This window comes from Psittacula echo, assembly GCF_963264785.1.
Source record: "Psittacula echo genome assembly, chromosome: 2".
Taxonomy (NCBI): Eukaryota; Metazoa; Chordata; class Aves; order Psittaciformes; family Psittacidae; genus Psittacula; species Psittacula echo.
The window spans coordinates 102,541,429-102,561,635 of record NC_137737.1 but is presented as its reverse complement, the minus strand read 5'-3'; the positions used below and the strand labels follow the sequence as shown (position 1 = coordinate 102,561,635).

Here is a 20,207-nt window from a genome sequence, read left to right as displayed (position 1 = left end):
CTATAATAATGAATAAGAAATAACATTTTTTCACCTTCACTGGCCTAGAAACGAATGTATTTCCCTCATTTAAATAATATACATGTCTGAACTGAGGTCAAAATTTGAAATACATACCTGAACACATAAATAAAATAGTACTGTATTCAACATCTGATGACTATAACTGTCAACACTTGAGTTGCTCTCCCATTCTCTAAAACAGAGTTCTTTATGTATCACACCACATTATAGAATATGGTTAATCTTCAATATGTTAACTACATTAGGTAAAAAAGAGAAAAATGGAATTTCTCGTGGGTTCCACTTCAGGGAAGTGCATTTGTGACAGCCAAGCATATCAGTTTGGGGAAAACAAACACACAAAACTAAACCAAACAAAACCAAACCAAAACAACAAACAAACAAATCGACCCACAACAGAACAGAAATCCAGTAGAAATTCAAGCCATGCCTTCTGTAATAGGAGCTACTTTATAAAATATAGGTCGTACTCTTTCACTTAAATATTTAAGAAGGCGATAATTTAAATCAATCCTGTTGGGTTTGGTGGCAGTGGTTTTAGTTTTTCGTGGATTTCTTTGTTTTATTTTAATTCTCTTCCCTTCCACTGTGCCTTCCCCCCCAACCCAAATGAATATGACAGTATAATATTGACTACAACAACCTACCTTTTGTTAGTACTGGAATATATGTGACAACACCACACTCAAGATAATTTTTTTAGCATTACAATAATTTTGAACTTTAAAGGATTTCTGCTATTCTCCATGGTTCCAATTATAATGAACTTGCTTCAGCTTTCGAAAGCAATATATATTCAACATATTTGGCAGGAAGAGTGGTAAACAAAGTTTGCACACACTTTGGACAGCTCCAGTGACATGAACAGGTTGGGACCAAATCTGTAGAGTTTCTGAAATATGGAACCAGGTTCATTCTCAGAAATGAAGAAAATCAGAGAAGTCAAACCACTACTGGGAAAATAAATCTGAAATGTTATTTGGTAATGATGTAGATACCATGTACTATTAACATTTTCTCAGAAAAATCACCTTTTTTCTTAAGTAGATAGTGTTGGTATTTTTCTGTCACTGAAAAATCAGTTCATTTTGGCATTTCTGTGGATTGTGAGTTTTGCAGACCATGAAGGCAAAAGAAAACCTCATGCAGCATCTGCAAGTGGAAAGCTTTACTGTAAGCAAAAAGGATGGTTGAATTTTTCCTCTAATACCAAACTATTTCAGTTATAGTAGGAAATCTATACATTTCCCCTAACTTCAGATCTTATTTTGAAGCCTTGGTTTCAGATTTTAGGGAAAGGAAGAGGAAATATAAGAGAAAATAAAATGTGATTCTGTAAATGGGAGTGGAAGGAAGATTTCACATTTCAGTGCAGCTGGAGAGATTCCTTCTCCACTTTTGAAAAGATATTGCCCTCCCACCCCCAAAACCCCGAAGCAACAGAATTACAGGTGATTTTAAATTTCTATTTTTATTGTCAGTCAGGAAAAGAAATTCTCAGCAAATACCTAGCACAGACTACTGAAACTGCATAAAAAACCAAGTCATTAGTTATGACCACTTCACTACAATATCCAGGCAAATATTTCTTCTACCATACTCAGAATTACTATGTAGTTAACAGTGCTGGCATATTGATAGTTACCATCTGACACCACATCTTTCCCAAATCCCCAGAAGGTTACTCAATCTCATCACAGAGCATAGGGGTGTGAACTAAAGTGATACTACTGAAATACTATCACTACACAACTGAAAATTCTGCAGCACCAGCAAAATTATATTAACACAAAACCCCACTAACACTTGTTACCAAAAATAAAAGAGCACTAGAGGAAAATAATGGAGGGATGGGAAGTGTTGTCAGAAAATCTAAAATTATTCTGAGCAAATCCAAAATTAAGGGACAGTTTCATTATGACAATATATGATTTCAATTCTTAAAACACTGGGAGAGGGTTACCACTGAAATGATACCAATTATCTGAAGAAAACACAATACATTTTCATTCACCTTCTTAACCTTTTAGTTGGGAGGGCTGGGTGTTGGAAAGAAAGGATAACATCATACTTCCTTCTCTAGTTCAGGTCTGGTGATAGAAGTTTACTAGCTATATTGAATCAAAAAAGCACAGCCTTGGAATTAGACCTTCTCCCACAAACCTAAATGCATGCAATAAACATGAAGAATTTTTTGGAATATGTGATTTGAGAAGTATTCAACTGTGTAAGCCAGTAAGTTGGTATTAAGAGTTCACTGAGTTTTGCAGCCTTTCTAATCTGACCTTTGGGTTCCTGATAATGGAACTGTAATACATCAAGAGTAGTAATACTACATTTATTACAACTGCCCTTTTTTTTTTTTTTTTTTTTTTTTTAAACTCTTCAGTTGATTTGTAACAATTTAATTACTCCATGACCTCCTCAGTTTTCACTGCCCCATAAGAAAATTTGAGTGTGTGCAGAACTGACCCAAGCCACAACAATACTGGGACTCAGGGACCCAATATGTTAGGTAGCATGTAAGGCAAGTCTGCCACCTCTTTGCTGTATCCCAAGGACAGCACATTACATGCAAGGGGAGAGATATGCTACAAGTGCTGTAGCCCAGGGAGATCTGAGAAGTAATCACTGCAAAAAATCAAGAGAAGAGAGAGTCAAAGCACATCCTTTATAAAACAGCTTAACCAAGCAAGTAAATCCATTTACCTACACTGTGCAACTATTGTGATGACAGCTTCATGGACAGCACGTTCATTTTGTCACTTCCACCATACTGTATCTCAAGACATACGAGTATTACATCAAATGCATTCCTCAGAAGTCAGCTAACAGCTTGCTTTCTTGGCACATCTCAAATGTGTGGATAAATACCCAGGACTACACATGCCGTGCTCCATCACCTTATTTTTAAACTCTTTCAAAGCGTCTGCACTCTGCCTTTAATTCACTGGCTTTGGCTTTTCTCCAGGTTACTCTCCATTACAGGTATTTGCGTTTGAAGTAGTTATAAGTGCTCCTCCTGGGGCTCCAGGGTGTGCGGGACCCTACCTGGGGTAAGGTGCTGCTAGGGGGGCAGGACCCAGAGCGAGGCAGTGTGGCATAGGCAGAGGGAGAGGTGGAGTGGGGAAGAGCAGTGTAGGCAGAGCGGGACAAGGTGTTGTAGGAGCGGGACAAGGCGCTGTACAGGGGGCGCGTGAGCGTGCTGTAGGCAGTGCGGGACAAGGGAGAGTAGCCCGAGCGTCCCACAGAGCTCCATGCTGAGCGGGAGGCAGGAGCCCATGTGAGGTTGGAGCCCAAGCGAGTGGTGGTGTCACAGGAGGGGCCCCACTGAGGGCTGCACACTGAGCGAGACCCCAGGGTGCCCACGGCCCGGGAGACCGAGTAAGAGCTGGGTGCATAGAGGGAGCGGGCCGAGGCTGCTGCCAGGGGGTCTGGGGCTGGGGAGCAGGCTCCGGATGAGTCCTCGGGGTGAGCAGGGGGTGAGCCTGTGGTGCGGGCACCCCTGGCCCCCAGAGACACGGAGGTGGCTGAGCACAGCGAGTGGGCTGCTGGGGCCCCAACAGGGCGTGGGGATGGAGAGTACAGGGAGTGGGCTGCCGGGGGTCCCACGGGGCGTGGGGCTGGGGAGCACAGTGTGCGCGCTGTGGGGGCGCTCCCCATCTGCAGCCCTGCTGGGGTGGCACTACGGGCAGCAGAGTGGGGCGCAGGGGAAGATGCAGAGCAGGAGGCTGGGGAGCACACGCCATGGCCTACCGGGGTGCTCAGGGGTTGGGAGGTCAGGGTGGGCATTGGGCCACATGGAGGCTGGGCTGTGGGAGAGGGTGCAGAGCCACAGACAACATGCGAGACTGAGGCACCAGCTGTTGGTGGCATGGTGACAGTGTGAGGTACTGGAGAGTACATCGGGTGGGATGGTGGAGCAGATATATGGGTAGGGACTGCCTGGGTTGCCACTGTGGGGCCAGAGCCAGCCATGAAGTGAGTTAGCAGGGCACTCACCGCATTATCTGCGGGGACAGCAACTGAGTAGGACACCGGCCCCCCTCCGCCTCCAGGCTGGTGCACAGGAGCAGTACCTGTCTCAAACACCACTTGAGGCATAGGTGGGCACACAGGGTTGGAGGCTGGGGCAGGCATAGAGCCATACATGGATGGAGGCATCGGAGCACATGTAGCAGAAGGCACAGTCTCACATACGACACGGAAGCCAGGATCGCCTCCCACATCAAAACCAGAATTGACGTTTGGATTGAAGCCTTGGTTGCAGATGGAGTTGCATAAGGGATGGCCCGCAGGGAGGTACACAAAGTCATACACAGGCTGGCCCCCTGCACTGCAATTTGGGTTGCACATTGGGATACATACATATTCACACATGGAGTTGAATGCAGGGTCTGCCACTGGGACAGGCCCAGAGCCATTCATGTGGACGGAGCCGTTCTCACACACCGGGTGCGACCCGTTCTGGCTGACAGGCACGGCACCGTTCTGAGCAACAGGCAGGGTACCGTTCTGGCCTGTGAGGCAACACACTTCGGCCTTGGCGCATCCCTTGCAGTAGGCAAACTTGTGACATCCAAGATTAGCCAGGAGCCGGTGGCTGCCAAGCCTGTAAGGTGTGAACTCCACAATGGTCCGTGCCTGCTGGTTGGATGCCAGTGTTCCCAAACTGTATTGAGATAAGGAAAAGAATTAGGACCCTGTCCAGCTCAGAGATATGAAGAGCTACAATGTGAGAGTGTGTAATTAGGCTTGATTTGCTACAACATGTTTTCAGAGACACGCTGTTACTACAATTTTGTCTTTCTTGCCTTCCTCCAAAAAGTAACCAAACCCACCATATGAAAAGGATGGGAACAACTTCTGTCCCAAGAGAAGATTTGGAAAACTCCCATAGTCAGTTCTGCAATTGAAACTGGAAGTTTATTCATGATACTGCCTTGAATTCGTCAAAAATGATGCACCCTTCTGCTTCAAAAATGTACTTCCTGCTTTCCATTTCCAGTAGCCTAATTTGGATCGAACAGCTTTGTGGAGCTCATTACTATTCAGCAAGAACAATTCCTAATTGCTTCCCCTCAAAACTAGTCATACTTTTGTCAGTTCTCCTTGTCACGAAGAACATCAATGCATATTAATGAACAACTATTTTTCCTAGGATGTTATAGCATCCTGGATATCTCCACTTTCTGTAATTAACATGTTATGAGAACAGAATGCATATTGCTCTTTCTCACTGTTGTTTTCTAATTGATCACATGTGTGGTGTCAGTTCATGAATAATTAGAGAAATTCTATTACAAACTCAGTAAGATTATAAGGGATGGAGAACACAGCTAGAATTTCTTGTGAAGAAAACAGTGTGTTTCCTTTCAGAGCGAAATTTCAAACACATAGTGAATGTAAAAATGAAGCAGCAACATATCTTGCCAGCTGTAAATGATCCACCAGTTTCAAGAGGACTAAGGCTTTTTATGGAGTCTCAAAGCAGTAAGAGCCAAAAAGTCATGTTCAGGTCCTAAACACCAAAAATATTAGTCTTCCTTGAAACCTGCTCTGATCTAGCACACCTTAGTCAACGCCCAATCTTTTCCCCATTTAAAGAATCAATGATCTTACTCAATGGTCATTGGCTCTTTGAATAAACCACAGCCTTCTAACGTCATTACACAGTTCTTCATGTCTTCCTGGAGAGGATTGCAGAAGGATATCTCTGCAGTACATGGTACTTTCAGCCTTGGCTGGTTGAGTAGCTAGTCAGAACACAAACAAACACATCACTCTAAAGTCAAATGTTACACATTTAAATTCACACTGATCTTGCCAAGATAAGAGAAAAAAAAAAAGTGTTTCAAGTTTATTGGCATTGTACCTAGAAAGTGGCCAGTAAGAGTCTCTCTGTTCCTTAGATCACCAATTCCATAATTAAAATTCTTTACCTTTACAATAACAGGTGGTCTGTTGATCACGATATCCCTGCTCACCATCAGAACTTCTCCACACTCTGGGTCTGAGACAGCAACTACTTTAATAATGTTGTGATCACAGAGATAAGGTCCATACTGATTATATGATACACACACTGGAATTGTTTTCACTGTAAATAAAAATATTTTAATTATTTTTTTCTGATTTTTGACTAATATTTCCACTTTCCTTTCTCCCAAATTTTAACTGGCATTTACAATGGCTAAAATATTAATTTATCACAGCATTTTTAAAAACAGACATGATTTTTCCTAGCTTACCTAGTTAGAAACATTGTTACTTGCAGCAACTAGATTCATAGTTTTCAGTTAATATAGCTATCAGTGCATTTACAACTTGGTTTATTATAAGCATTATCATCATCATCATCATTATTATTATCACTATTATTACACAAAGTTTGGAAAATTTCATTCCAGTGTAATTCTTACAGCAATAATTTAAAAAGCAGGAAAATTAAAGTGTGATAAAACAGTATGTTAATATCAGGTATGAAATTAAATCTTATAATGATGTGTTTTAACTAAAGGCAACATTTTTCTTCCAGAAAACGATATTAACCCTGTAAACAAATGTTCATGTTCTGATATACCTTTGCACTTCCCAGTATACTGTATATCTAGAAATTATTACTTTAGTGCTCAAAACAAGTGTTTCACACTGGCTAGTATCTTCTGGACAAAGGGGGAAAAAATGCTTTTCTGATAAACAGCTTCAGCTTTATCTTTCTGTTGAATATAGAAACCAGAACCTAACTTTTAGTGGAAATGAGTTTTTAAATGATTCCAAGAACCACTAAGTCTTGGGGAAATTAAAGACTACAATTTACCTGTCACTATACACGTAGTATTGACACTGTGTTGATTTTTGTGTCATTACCCTACAGTGAATTCAGCTGTCAATATTTAACATTGTATTTATTTCAGTTCCCACCTCTATTAGGAAGTCTCCACTAGTCCTAAAAACCAATTATCTCCTGAAAAAAACAGTAGACACAGAGGTGTTAGACAAATTCACCTTCTTACCTTCCCTTGGACCCAATGGGATAGTCACACTGTCTTTCCAGAACTGATCCAATGGGCAGCCACTATAGGTTATTATTTGTGCACACAAATTAAACTTCAGGGTTTTGTTTTCGTTACGCAAATTTTCAAGCAGCCAGTGCAGTTGGACATCTTCACCATACATTGGACAATTAGCCATCTTTAACCTCATGTTAATACCAGAGTCACTCAAAAATGGGTTTTTCAGAGACGATAACTCTCTATCAATATGACAGTTGGAAGCATTGCAGTACCCTGGATAAATTCTTCTGTAAGCCCGGTAATAGGCTTCTTTGTTTTTCACAGAACCTGTTGAAAAAGATACATGATAAAGAATCCACTGGAGGCACAAGAAGACACAACTAACCACATAATAAAGATAGATAATTAAATTTCTTCTTCCTTCTTCCTGAAACCTAATGTAGTGGCTTGTTGTAGAACAAATCCACCAGATAATGAAACAAAAGATACGGTTGTCTGAATGCATAGAAGGAAATAAACATATCAAAAACATTAAAAAAATACTTTTCTTTTATTAGTGAAATATAAAAATAGTCACGTAAATCTCAAAGTATATAGTTAGTGCAAAAATCAAAATATAATTCATTATAACGGGGTTAGGGTGAATATGAAATGCTACCATGTCTCTCAAAGCCAAAATACAACATTCAAACAAAGAAGCTATCAATTGTTTTCTCTTTTGTTTCTGTTGAAAAAAAAAAAAAAAAACAAGAAAAGAAAAAGGAAAAGCACAGTATTTTGCAAAAATTAACATGTAAAGTATTTACAAAAAAAATTGTAATTTTACAATCAACTGTGATCCACTCATTATTCCTTTATGCAATTTTTCTGGTTGAACTCCTCCCTGCTACTGGAAGATGAAAACCAGTAATCACTAGCCCAAAGTAATAACAGCAGACTATCCTAATAATACACGAATTCAGTAAGCAGGCATATTTTCTGACAGATCTGGTGCATGAAGTAACAAGAAAGAAGTTAATCCTAGGTTTAAAAGAATTTAGGGGTTTTTTTTTTAGACTATCTAAAGTTTGCTAATATTTTAAACCACTGTACAGGTGACACCAAAACATGTACATACAAAGAGTGGTATTAAAATGGCTGGAAGGCGTGTCCTGTGAGGAGCGGCTAAGGACTCTGGGCTTGTCTAATTTGGGGAAAAGGAGGCTGAGGGGCAACCTCATTGCTCTCTACAACTTCCCAAGGAGGAGAAGTGGAAAGAAGTGCTGAGCTCTTCTCCCTGGGATCTACTGACAGCTGTGTCAGGCGATATTCTGACTTGACATGAAGAAACATTTCTTTACCAAGAGGCTGGTCAACCACTGGAACAGGCCTCCAAGAGAGGTGTTTGATACCCCAAGCCTGTCAATGCCTTAGAATGAGGTATTTGAACAATGCCCTTAATAATATGCTTTAACTTTCAGTTAAATACATCTTTGAGGCAGAAAGGTGCTACAGGCAGTTACACTAGAGGATAATTGTAGGTCCCTTCCAACTGAAATATCCTATCCTATATTAATGCAATTACTATCTGTTTCATTTTAATCATCTAGATGTGTTTAGAAGTTTAAGAATCAAGGTCTTTGAACAGAAATGCATCTTCTTCTTTCTCAAAAAATACAACTTCAGATTGTTTTATCAGTTTTAACAAAGGACAGATCACACTAATAATTTTATATGATTAGCACTGAAAATGTCCTCTAACTTATTTAATGGCTTTTCATCATACCTAGTTCATACTTGTAAGCCCCAGTGATATCTTCAAATTGCTCACTGCCAACACGCTTGGTGATTAGACGTTGTCCACATGGCCAAGGATCGCAGAAAAATTTTGTTCTTTTGGCATTGTTTTGGGAAAGCCAGCCAGCATAGTTTGAATTTACTCGAGAAAACAGATGATGACCATCATAGTCCAAGTCCAGTTCCCCTTCTCTGATGCTTCGAACCCAGGTAGGACCGCTACAAGCTGTACCTAAGCCAGATAGCAATGTTATAGTAGGTTGCAACCTGAGTAGTAGGAAAACTCAACAACGTAAGAAGAAAACAGTTAACAGTTATAGCAAATAGTTACCTCTGCCTGTTTCCAAAGGTGTTGGATCCAGACACTGCCAATCACCACAGCATTGTTTTAGGTCTCTGCGAGCCATCCAAGATTCATTCCAGCAGTGATATCGCCTGTAGGATGCAGGTATATAGGATTAAAGACATCTCTTGCATCACCAAGTTCAATGCCTTACAATGGAGGAAAACCATGTCAGAGACAACATTTTAATCAATTGAATACTGTCTATGTCTTAAAACTTTTACTGATGTTTGGGGACAGGAATTGTTAGGTTTATTTTGTATCACTCAGACTGGAAATTCGTCCTGCAGACCTGATTGCAAAACACTCTTATTACAGCCCTTTTTTTTTCAGTTGACAATGTGTCAGCACAGTTCTTTCTTTTAAGTAGTTTATTTTCCTAATATCTTCCTCCTGGTTCTTTACAGGAAAATCACATATTGTTTTAGTCTTCATTTTTAATGGCTTAGCAAAGAATAAACTCTTTAGTAATTTGTGCTAAAATAAGATACTCCTTCCCTTATATTTCATTTTGATCTTATTTTTTTGACACATGAAAGGGCAGAAAATTCATTAAGAGCTCTCACAGATGAGACAAAAAAAAATTCTTGTGCAGTGAAACTATGAACACACAGGCCAAGGGTTATAACATGAAATTCTGCTGTAATAAGTGATAATGTCATAGTTGTATGAAAATTAATTGAAAGGTTTACAAGAATAAAGCAATCTATGATAAAAAATCTCAGGAAGACAACATAATTATCAAACAAGATGGCCTTATTCTTTTAACTGAGAAGGGTAAGTAGGTAGCATAACTTCTCACAAGTGGTTTTTTTTCCTTTTCCAAAAATGTAGATTGAGTAGACTTCCTGCTCAGTAACTACATGTTTGGAAATGTATTTTTAGGAAACTAAACTGCTTTGTCACAACAAAGAAAGATACACACTGATCTGCTAGATTTACAGCAGTCTTTCTATCATTTAATTAAAAAAACAAAACAAAACCGAAATCAAAACCAAAAGAACTTGTGTATTTCTTATTTACCATAGCTTGTCTTTACCACATAGGTTTTTTCCAGTAGAGTCAAAAATCTCATTGATACCAAGTGGATTCTCATTTGAGCTTGGAAAACAGAAGCTTGTGACAACACGGCTTGGAACTCCCAAACAACGCATCACTGTAGGGAAAAAAAATAAATATTAATGAGTCATTACAAATGGTAATTAATCAAGCAAATCCTTCACTTGTTTTATAAATAAGTCTCCTATATTCTACTTTGCAGTTATATAAATACAATGGATAGAACGCAATATTTGGGATGCCCTGATTCTGTCTTCAAAACTTCTTTTATGTTGTTGAAAGTAGTCTGAAAAGAGCCCAGCAGAAAGAAATAGCTTGGCATTCTTCCAGCTTATACTAGAAAAACCCCAAATACCCGAATCAGAATCATGAACCTGATCCGACATTAATAAAACAGTCATTTTGTTGTAAACAGTGTAGTACACATAGATTCATCTTTGCAATATCAATTCAATTGCAATTCAATATCAATTCAATTCAATTTCATGTGTAGAAGCAGGTTCAGTAAATAAGTGTTAAAAAGTTCAAACTTAATTTTTTTGTCTGTAGAGTCTAGTTCACTATTATCTTATTCTTTGCAGTAAAATAACATAGTAGCCTGCTGCTTTCATGTTTTAGAGGGGACACTGCTACAGGTTTTCCTGTTTATATCTCAGTGTTTTTCCTCAGCCTTCAAACTTCACCCAAAGGATATTTTGGCTCCACAATGCTGCAATTGCTCTGTGTTTTAATAAAGTTGTAGATCTGGTAGCTGAAAGGTATAAAGGTCACAGAAAAGACAGTACTGCTTTTCTTCTTGCTCTTCATGCTATATAGGAAAGCAATAGATTGATAACAAACACCATGTTAGGAGCCATACCATATTATAGCAAGAGAAAAATACTTTTTTTTTTTTTTTTTGGCAAAATGCTTAATATCCTTCCACTAGTTTTTAGGGTCAGAGATTTCTGATCCTGGTTTTCACTCTTCCTTTTTGGATAGCTGGGTAAGGGTAGCCTAAAATATCATACCTGTGCACATTACTGAAGCAAGCGACCCACAGTACCCATATCTGACTGGCCTACATCTGCCATTGTACCACTGCTGAAGAATGGGGACACTTCCATTCCAGGAAAATGGCTTTGTTCCCTTCAGGTAATCATTGTTTTCTGGAATCTTCATTATACTGCTGGTGATATGGCTGCTTATCTAGAAAGAGAAAATAAAAAACACCTCAAATAGCTGACCATGTCTTTAATCCTAAGTATATCATAAAATCATTAGATATTAGTGTCACAAGATAGCTTGTTCTGTGAATCTGAGCACAGAAAGGATTTCCCCTGTTACTCATACTATGTTAGATTACAGTTCAACACGTCCTTCTATAATATAATGGAATGTGTTCTGACCTATTCAGAGGTCACACACCACTAGAGGTCTTACCATGTGATTTACCACCATGCTGACATGCACGGGGTCATTGCGCCAACAACGGTCGCGATCAGAGCCATGATGATAACTTGCACCAATGTCTAGGATCTTCAAGCAGATATCCAGAATTCCATCTTCAAACTGATGAAAGAGAAGTTAAAACAGGCATCAATGGTTCAGCAGTTTCCTTAATTTTACTACAGAAAAAATCCTTCCAGTTTTTTGGTCTACAATGAAATTCTCAGACGTTTTGTTTTGTGCATGCATAATCTGGACTGGTCCTTAGAACTTTTCACACCCCATAATATAACCATGCATTTTTTAAAAGTTATGGATAACACTTCACTTATCCATATATGGATGACATCTACTTCTGAAGAAGCCTTTAAAACATACCTGTCCAAAGTGCCAAGGGCGAGAGGTAATATGCTTGTGAACTCCTTCATACAGTATCCCATGTTCATTCAGAACATATTCTTCTCTATGGGCCTGATTGTCCATATATACAGGGTCATCTGGAAAAGATAGAGAGCTATCAGTCAGACAAATGTGCCTTTCTAGCACTTCTGTATCTTCTACTTGACTGGATCCCTCTCTTTTCCTACCTGTTTTTGATTTATATTTTTAAAACATATTCAAGGGTGCAGGCTCTTTAAACATTCAGAGACAATTCATTTCTACTTACAGCTAGGTATTATCTTTATTGGGTCTCTCCTTGCTATAGTATGCTGAATTACAAAACTTGCAATTTATCTTCACACTAAGCTGCTCTAGAAGTCAACCACTGGGCACTTAGAGTTCAGTATCTGATTTTCATCAAATCAAAAGCACAGACAATGTAAATATGTAACAATTTTGGCAAGGTCCTACAGACTCCAGATCTGCTTGCTATCAGAAACAGATCTACAGAATTTATTTTGTATTTGTATACTATATTATTTAATAATGATACCACAGAATTCACAGAATTACAGTATGTTTGAGGTGAGAAGAGACTTCTGGAGATCATCTGCTGCAGCTCGCTCAAGCAGGTTCACACTGTGCTGGTTACCCAAGATCATGCCCATGTGGCTGTAGAACATCTCCACGGATAGAGACTCCACAACCTCTCTGGGCAACCTGTGCCAGTGCTCAGTCACCCTCACCTTAAAAATGTGTTTCCTGCTGTTCAGAGGAAACGTCCTGTATTTCAGTTTGTGCTAATTGCTTCTTGACCTGTCAAGCCATTGTAAAAAGGGGGTGGGGGAAATATATTACAACCCTACTACCATGAAGAAACTAAATCAAAACACTGGCTTGAGACAGTCATGAACTTGGAAGGAAAAAAAAAACCAAACAACAAACAAACAAAAAATCCCTCAGTGTTTCTGTGACTCCATCCCTTATTTATGAGCTAAGTAATACATATGTTCAACATTTTTACTCATCACTAGAATTTTTCTTAAAATAATCTGATCATCACTAGAGTTCTTACCTGCACACCAAGGGTTAAAAAGGACATAAAAATCTCCAAGACATCGCTGATATGTATGACCACAAGATGTGATTTGCATATTGAGAATGTAACGGCCAATGCAGGCGTTGGAAGGAGGAAACACGCTGATATTGATGCATTTTGGCTGATAAATTTTGTAGGAAGAACTCCAGCAGGTTTGATCTAGACATCTGCCCATTGGGAAGCTACATTTTGTCTCATTTGATTCGCAGGGTCTGAGGCCTTTTCAGGAAAATAAATACAACTTTCATCAGACTAAACAAAGCACATGTAAAAAGCGAGTAATTTGTTTAGGCATCATTTGCAATGCAAAGCAAAGGGTGGATTTCTTTTTCACTTGTCACCTCTGCATCAGAGTGAGAAAACTTTAAAAGTTAGCAGAATTTCTTCAGCTAGGAGAAGGTAGTCTCTTTGCACAGAAAATGTGTGAGCAAATACTATTTGTCACTGAAGACTACTGGGAATCATAGAATCATAGAATAGTTGGGGTTGGAAAGGACCTTGAGATCATCTAGTTCCAACCCCCCTATCATGGGCAGGGACACCCCATACTAAACCATGTCACCCAAGGCCTCATCCAACCTGGCCTTGAACACCACCAAGGATGGAGCATTCATCTATTGGAATATTACATAACAGAAAAGGATTGGGAAAGACTACACTGAGTTTGGGAGTAACTACCTGTCTCCACGGTGAAAATGGCCTTGTCCACGGAGTCATCCCATTCCCGGTTTTGAAAGCGAGCATAAAAGTTGAAGGCTTGCCCTCTCCTTATTATCTGTCTGTCAGTTCCAAAGAATTGTGTATTATGAATTTGGCAGTTTGAAGGACAGTTCAGGTCAACTTCTCCCAGCTCGATGACTGCAGGATGGAGAAAGAAACACAAAGGAAAAACCAGATAGTTGAGCTCCCATCACTGGCTGAGGTCAAGATTACATGAAAGAGGAGATAAAGATGAAAGACAGAGATAACTGTTTCAAAAAATTAATTCAGGAGTTTTTTCAAAATTCTGCAACACTGAGATTGACACATATATCCATAAAATTATCCTTACAAGTTCACCACTTCCCTAGCTTGCAGGTGGAAACTTGTTATAATGCTTTGATTTGTAAAGCTGTGCCGCAAGTTTCACATCTTTTATACAGTACCTTCTTGCTTAATAAATACCTGATGCTGAGGGATGATATTAGTATCTCTACTTGAAAAATTGATTTTGCACTGTAATATTCTTTCTACATTAAAGCACACTGTCTACAGTTACTTTTCAACCACAGCTAGACAGCAGATGTTTTGCACATACTATCAGTTGAGAGTTTTTCATACAAGTAATAAAATAATGCAGGAAATTGAATAAAAGATTTTATTAAAAAAATAGGTGTTTGAAAGCTTAAATGAGTTATTTAAAAATAGAAACAAATAAATCTCTCCCCCCGAATTGTAAGTACTGTTAAATATGCATGAAAATGTCTCAATCTGCATGTCCCCAAGTCATAAAATGTTTGCAGATATCTTTGAAGAACTTAATGGATACAGAAATATTAAAAAAATCAAAAAATGTTGATAATCTATCCCAAGTATTTTGATTAGCTTAACAAAAATTTTAGCTGGCTGCCCTTAGGCGTCCTGCCTGGATATCAGTCATTTCATAGGGGTAATTATGATCCTGGCGCCAGAAGGATGGGTAGCAACACTTGTTTTTACCTATTTCAATCCAACATTTTATTTTCAAAAGTGCTTCTCTCTAATTGAAGATAATGGGAGACACAGATTCTCAGGAGTTCTGAAAATTTGCCTTACTGGTCTACAAAGTCTTGTATACTATTTTAATTCTAAAGGGTTAAGTTTGGTCTTGCTAAGACTACAGAAAAATCAAGCAATGCAACTTCTCTAACTATATTGGCACTAAGTTGAATATAGAGTTGGTATTTAGTGGAAACTAATTTTTCCTAACCAGAAACAAGGGTGTATCCACATAAAAGGAAAGTCATAGCTAAGCCCATGGGACCAGGACACTTCCAAGACAAACCAGTAGAGTTTCCCAGGATCACTTCCCGAAGTAAAACATAATTGAAATGAATTGGGAGGGGAGGATGGATAAAAAAAAAGAAACCAACCAACAATAAAACCAACCAAGAAAACAAATAAAACGCAGCAAAAAACAACCACAAACTCCCCCACCCCCCCAGCTTTTTCTGGTTTCTTTCCATGAAGAAAAATAATCTCAGTTTTCATCTCACCATTTAAACGAATTGATCATTCAGTTCTTCAGCAAAGATCAGCAGATAAATGCAGTTCTGGGCGTTACCCATGTTAAAAACATGCACACCACCAACAACAACCAAAAAATATAGCAATGCATTACATCATTATTACTCATGAATGCATCATACCTGCTGACAAGAAAGAGTAACAGAGCTGAACTGAAAATCTCATACTTTAATGAGATTTTTTCAACCATAACACAAAATGTTCTGGTTCAACAGAAAGGATTAGAAATGGTTATAGCACACACGATGAATTCCTGTGGTCAAGAACACTGAAAGAACCTGGCAAGTCCTCACCCATTCTCTGGAGGCGTTTACAAACCAAGACAATTACATCTTATCCACTCATTAATCCAGCTGAACCAGAACATCAGGGAGTTGATATATTACATGTTTCCCAGGAAATTTCTTTAAAGTCAGCCCACAGTTTGCTTATCAGAGTTAATCATCACAATTGAATCACAAAGGCGCGAACAATTGCCTTCTTAAGCAAAGGCATCTTGGAGAAAATACTAAAGGCTAATCAATTTCATATCTTTTACTGGCTTTATCTCTCTGATAGAAACCCTACCCTCAATACCAGTCACTGGGTTGTCTCTATTAATTCAAATTTTACCTTAATTCCAGAGAGAATACTTCAGGTATCCATTGTGAAATAATAGCTCCTAGCATGAGAATACCAAAAAATAGTACTTTATCATTTATGCTGGAAATAAAATGTACTCTTTTCCATGCTATTACTCTCAGAATTTGTTGTTGTTTCACCAATTCTTTTCTACAGCTCTCATTTTCCATTACAAAAGGCAAGATTTTCTTCCAAAGTTGTTTTCCTTTTCTTTCTCACTAAGTCCGCAAACAAAATCTAAACCATAAAGTAATTTCTAGACTTGATTCCACATAGCAAAACATATTTTTTTCTTTTTTTTTTTTTTTTGTCCTTACACCTGCCCTAAGTATTTCCACTTTCAGTACTGAGTCAAGTGATAGTAAAGTTTCAAGACACTCACCTTCCATTTTTCTTCTACATGTACTAGTTTCTGAAGAACAGTACTGGTGGAGATACCTGCTCCTCAGCAAGATGTACTGCAAGGTCTGGCTGATCTCCTCTGTGAACCAACCTAATTTCCCCTCAGTAACATTTATATTCAGAACTAAAAGGCTGTCACACATATTGCATCAACAAAATACCAGTTTACAAAGAGGCACCACCCATGTGTCTACTGATGCTCATAAATGATTCATTTTAACTTCCAGCATTATTAGGGAGAGTCCTGAGGCTGAAGGGAGGGAGAGATCTTGGTACCTCACGTATAACATAGTACTTTCAACGTCCCACAACTTACCATGTCTCAAAAATATTTTAAGACCAGGATGAATCTAAACACATTTCAGTGCAAGCCATTTTTTACCATTTAAATTTCCCATAAATCCCAGCACCTACTGTTCCCTTCTGGCTAGACATCTTCAGTCACCTATATGAAAACAATAAAGAATGCCAGACTTAAGACGGATTTAGACTCCTTGAATATGATCACCAGTGGACATTTGTATTATAATATAAGCAGAAATCCCAGCTTTCAGAAAGTCTGCATAGCACTCCCTCCAAGGGGAGGTCAGAGCAAAATGAAACAGCTACAAATTTTTCTAGCTATACTGCAAAATAAAAAGAAGACATGCATGAAATAGTTTTGAAGTTGACAGCAAAATTTAATGTAAACATTACAGAATTTATTTATACTTTGTGTGTATTTATATTCTAGCACACAATCAATTTTGTAGTTTCTTAGCTCACTCCATCTCCCTTCCCCTGAAATCATGAAAAATCACAAGATTTTTCCAATAATTTCTTTGAACAGAAAACATTTAAGTATACACAAAAATGTATTATTTTAGTTAGGTTCCAGGCATATTTAATCAAAGAACTACAAAAATGTTCTCTCTGCACACCCAGTTAAGTACATTAGCTGGCAAGCAGGAGAGATTGAAATTTCCTCTCACAAAACCAGAATGAACATTTTCTGTGCTACCTGCTATCTTTCTTATGCCTCTATGCCAAGTTTTACTCCATGAGATATCCTTTGAATCCCTCAAAGTTATTCTACTTTGGATTAAAACCCACCACTTCCCTCCCCCAAAAATAACATTAAAAAAAATCAACAACAACAAACAACAAAATAAAACAACTAACAACAACCTCAAAAAAAAAAAAAAAAAAAAACCAACAAAAAAACCCAACATGCATTGATACAGAAAGAACATAATGACTGACGTTCAGCAATTTGCATAACTACCTGGATTCTAGACAGTGCTTTAAGAAATCATAAAATGAAAGAGCTTAACTAACAGTGAAATAACTTAGTAGGCATAACCTAACAGCTCAAGTATTGTGAAATAACTTCATGGAAATTAAAGCAAAGAAAAAAATCAGCACATCAGCAGTGGGTTTGGAAGAGAGTGGTTAAAATATTTGTATGACAATATGAATTGATATTGATGCATATGAAAGTGAACACAATATTCAATGTGTTAATTTCTGAAATTTGTAAATATTTGGTGGTGGTGACTAGCCAGTAGGCAGACATGAACAATATGTGAATCTTAAATATTTCATTAATTTCTCATATATCTGAAAACTTTCTTTTTCTTAATATTTATCATTTGACTATTAAACTTCAACTCATTGAAAAAAGAAAACCAATACTATTCCATAAGAAATAACTTAGAAGCCATAAACACATAATCAACCTTAAATCAACCTGTAAAATAAGAATGGTAGTGGTCCAGTCACCCATTGAAGACCTGCCTACAAATGTATGCCTATACCAATATCCAGAGAATAGCACAGAAAAGTATCCAAATTGGTCACAGTTTCCAAGGATAGATTAAAATCCCCTGAAATACCTCTAGTTCAATCTGACCGAAATATTTTGGTAAATGAAAGCCTGTGACAAATAAAAGAAAACAAATAAGCATCAGTGAGTAGCTGCACCTGTGGGTTCAAAGAGACTTAATTAAGAGTTTAAAATAATAAAGGCCTGATTCAGGAGTGGAACACTTTCTGTATGGATATGAGTCACTAACTTTAGTAAGCATGCTTGCTTAGGTCCTTGAAGCTGCTTTGGTGCCTATCTGTCTCTGCAGGATCACTATACAGATACCCAGCCCCAAAGCAAAGCCTCCCATATACCCAAGTTCCTGCCTTTCAGTGTTTGCAAAGCCACCCAATTGTTGTTGCCAGCTCACAGCTATCAGACTGGTTGATCCTCATTCAAGCCCAAGTCCCAAGTGCCTGAAGTAAGACTCTTCAACAAGGTAGAAAAATCATAGCATACTAATTCTTTAGATGCACTCACTCTATTCTTACCTCTCTTGCCTTCCATGCCCTGCATCATATGAGTTGGACTCCAGTAGAGTCCATGCAATAGGGCCTCCACCCTAAAGAAGGAGGCATGGGAGACTGAGTGCAAACAGGAAACAGAGATATGGTTCAAAGAAAGGTTCTACCTCTCAGCTTACAACATGACTGAACAACTGATGTATCCAGATTGCTGACCTCCAAGAGAGGTTGCTTCCCTGTAGTCTCCTCCTGGGTCGAAACAGTTCCCCACCCTGCCTGACAGCAAGGTGTGCCAAGCTAAGTTTAATAGTCCCTCGGTCTCTGCTGGAGGTGCTTTTCCGTTCTACCTCAACCTTTTTCTCTAACACTTCACCCAAGCTGTCCTCTCTACATTAGTACAGTATCTTACACATCCAGCATTTCCTGAATGTAAAAAGAAGCTGATACCCCTGATGCAGGCCTCAAATTCCTGCAGGATAGCACATTTATGAGGGTTTAGACACTTCCAGAATTTAAGCCATTTAGGTTATTAAGCTTCTTTAAAGACTTTGACTTTGGCCCTTATTGCAGAAGTATCTGCTTGATAATAGTTTAGAGAGGACTTTTTAATTCCCGGAGTAATTGGTACTTACAATATTACAGACTACATTTACTTATTACAACAGTTTTGTTTGTTGTGTTTTGGTTTGGTTTGTTTTTTTAAATATTACTTGTATTACAATAGATTGACATAAGATGAGCTTGCTAAGGCTCTGAAATTTTCATAGCTTTCAATTACCCTTATGCCAGTAGGAAATGGCAAGGATTGAAGAACAGGGCATCACAATCACAGAACACCTGTGAACAGCATTGATGCAGTTCTGCAGTATCATTAATATATTTGGGAGCAATAGAGAAGATGTAGTAATCAAGCATCCATCCCTTCAGGAAAAAAGAACACAAAATGAAGCACAACAAGGGATAAAGGGAAAAACAGAAAATATGTGAATCAAAGTGTCTTGGTAAAAGTGCCATCTAGTGAAAAGCTGGTGTAACTACACTGCTTAAAAAAACCTGACTAATCATGTGCCAATAGGCTGCCCAAGTTCACTTTTTGCAGTTGGTCATATAATTGTATTCCTTTGATTGCTGGACCTAGGGTTCACCTTATTAAAAAAGCCTACAATTTTGTAGCGATAGTAATGAGTGATGGAGTAAAAAGTTACCTGTCAAGCTGGGATATTTGAAGTCATTAAATGGCATTGCTATCTCCTCACAGGAGTGTGAGCCGACTCCCATTCCTCACAAGGAATATTCACATCTAACGAGGAGATAGTGAAGAAAAAAATGGATGTCATATGTTAGGCTGAGAAAGTTGGGGCTGTTCAGGCTGGAGAAGAGAAGGCTTTGTGGAGACCTCATAGCAGCCTTCCAGTATCTGAAGGGGGGCTATAGGGATGCTGGGGATGGACTATTCATCAGGGACTGTAGTGACAGGACAAGG

The 20,207-nt window shown here is 38.6% G+C and overlaps 1 protein-coding gene across 1 annotated transcript; it reads right to left on the bottom strand.

Annotated features, from left to right (window-relative positions):
• Nucleotides 1-3,006: 3,006 nt before the first annotated feature.
• On the bottom strand, nucleotides 3,007-20,002 carry LOC308216994 (protein-glutamine gamma-glutamyltransferase 5-like; the record flags this gene model as incomplete). The annotated part of the gene is made up of 14 exons (XM_080609694.1): nucleotides 3,007-4,696; nucleotides 5,647-5,780; nucleotides 5,967-6,124; nucleotides 7,041-7,367; nucleotides 8,806-9,048; nucleotides 9,148-9,251; nucleotides 10,183-10,315; nucleotides 11,229-11,406; nucleotides 11,641-11,769; nucleotides 12,025-12,143; nucleotides 13,103-13,345; nucleotides 13,805-13,984; nucleotides 18,752-18,844; nucleotides 19,930-20,002. The coding sequence occupies 14 exons, from the start codon at nucleotides 20,000-20,002 to the stop codon at nucleotides 3,007-3,009; spliced, it is 3,804 nt and encodes a 1,267-aa protein (XP_080465820.1).
• Between the last annotated feature and the right edge of the window lie 205 nt (nucleotides 20,003-20,207).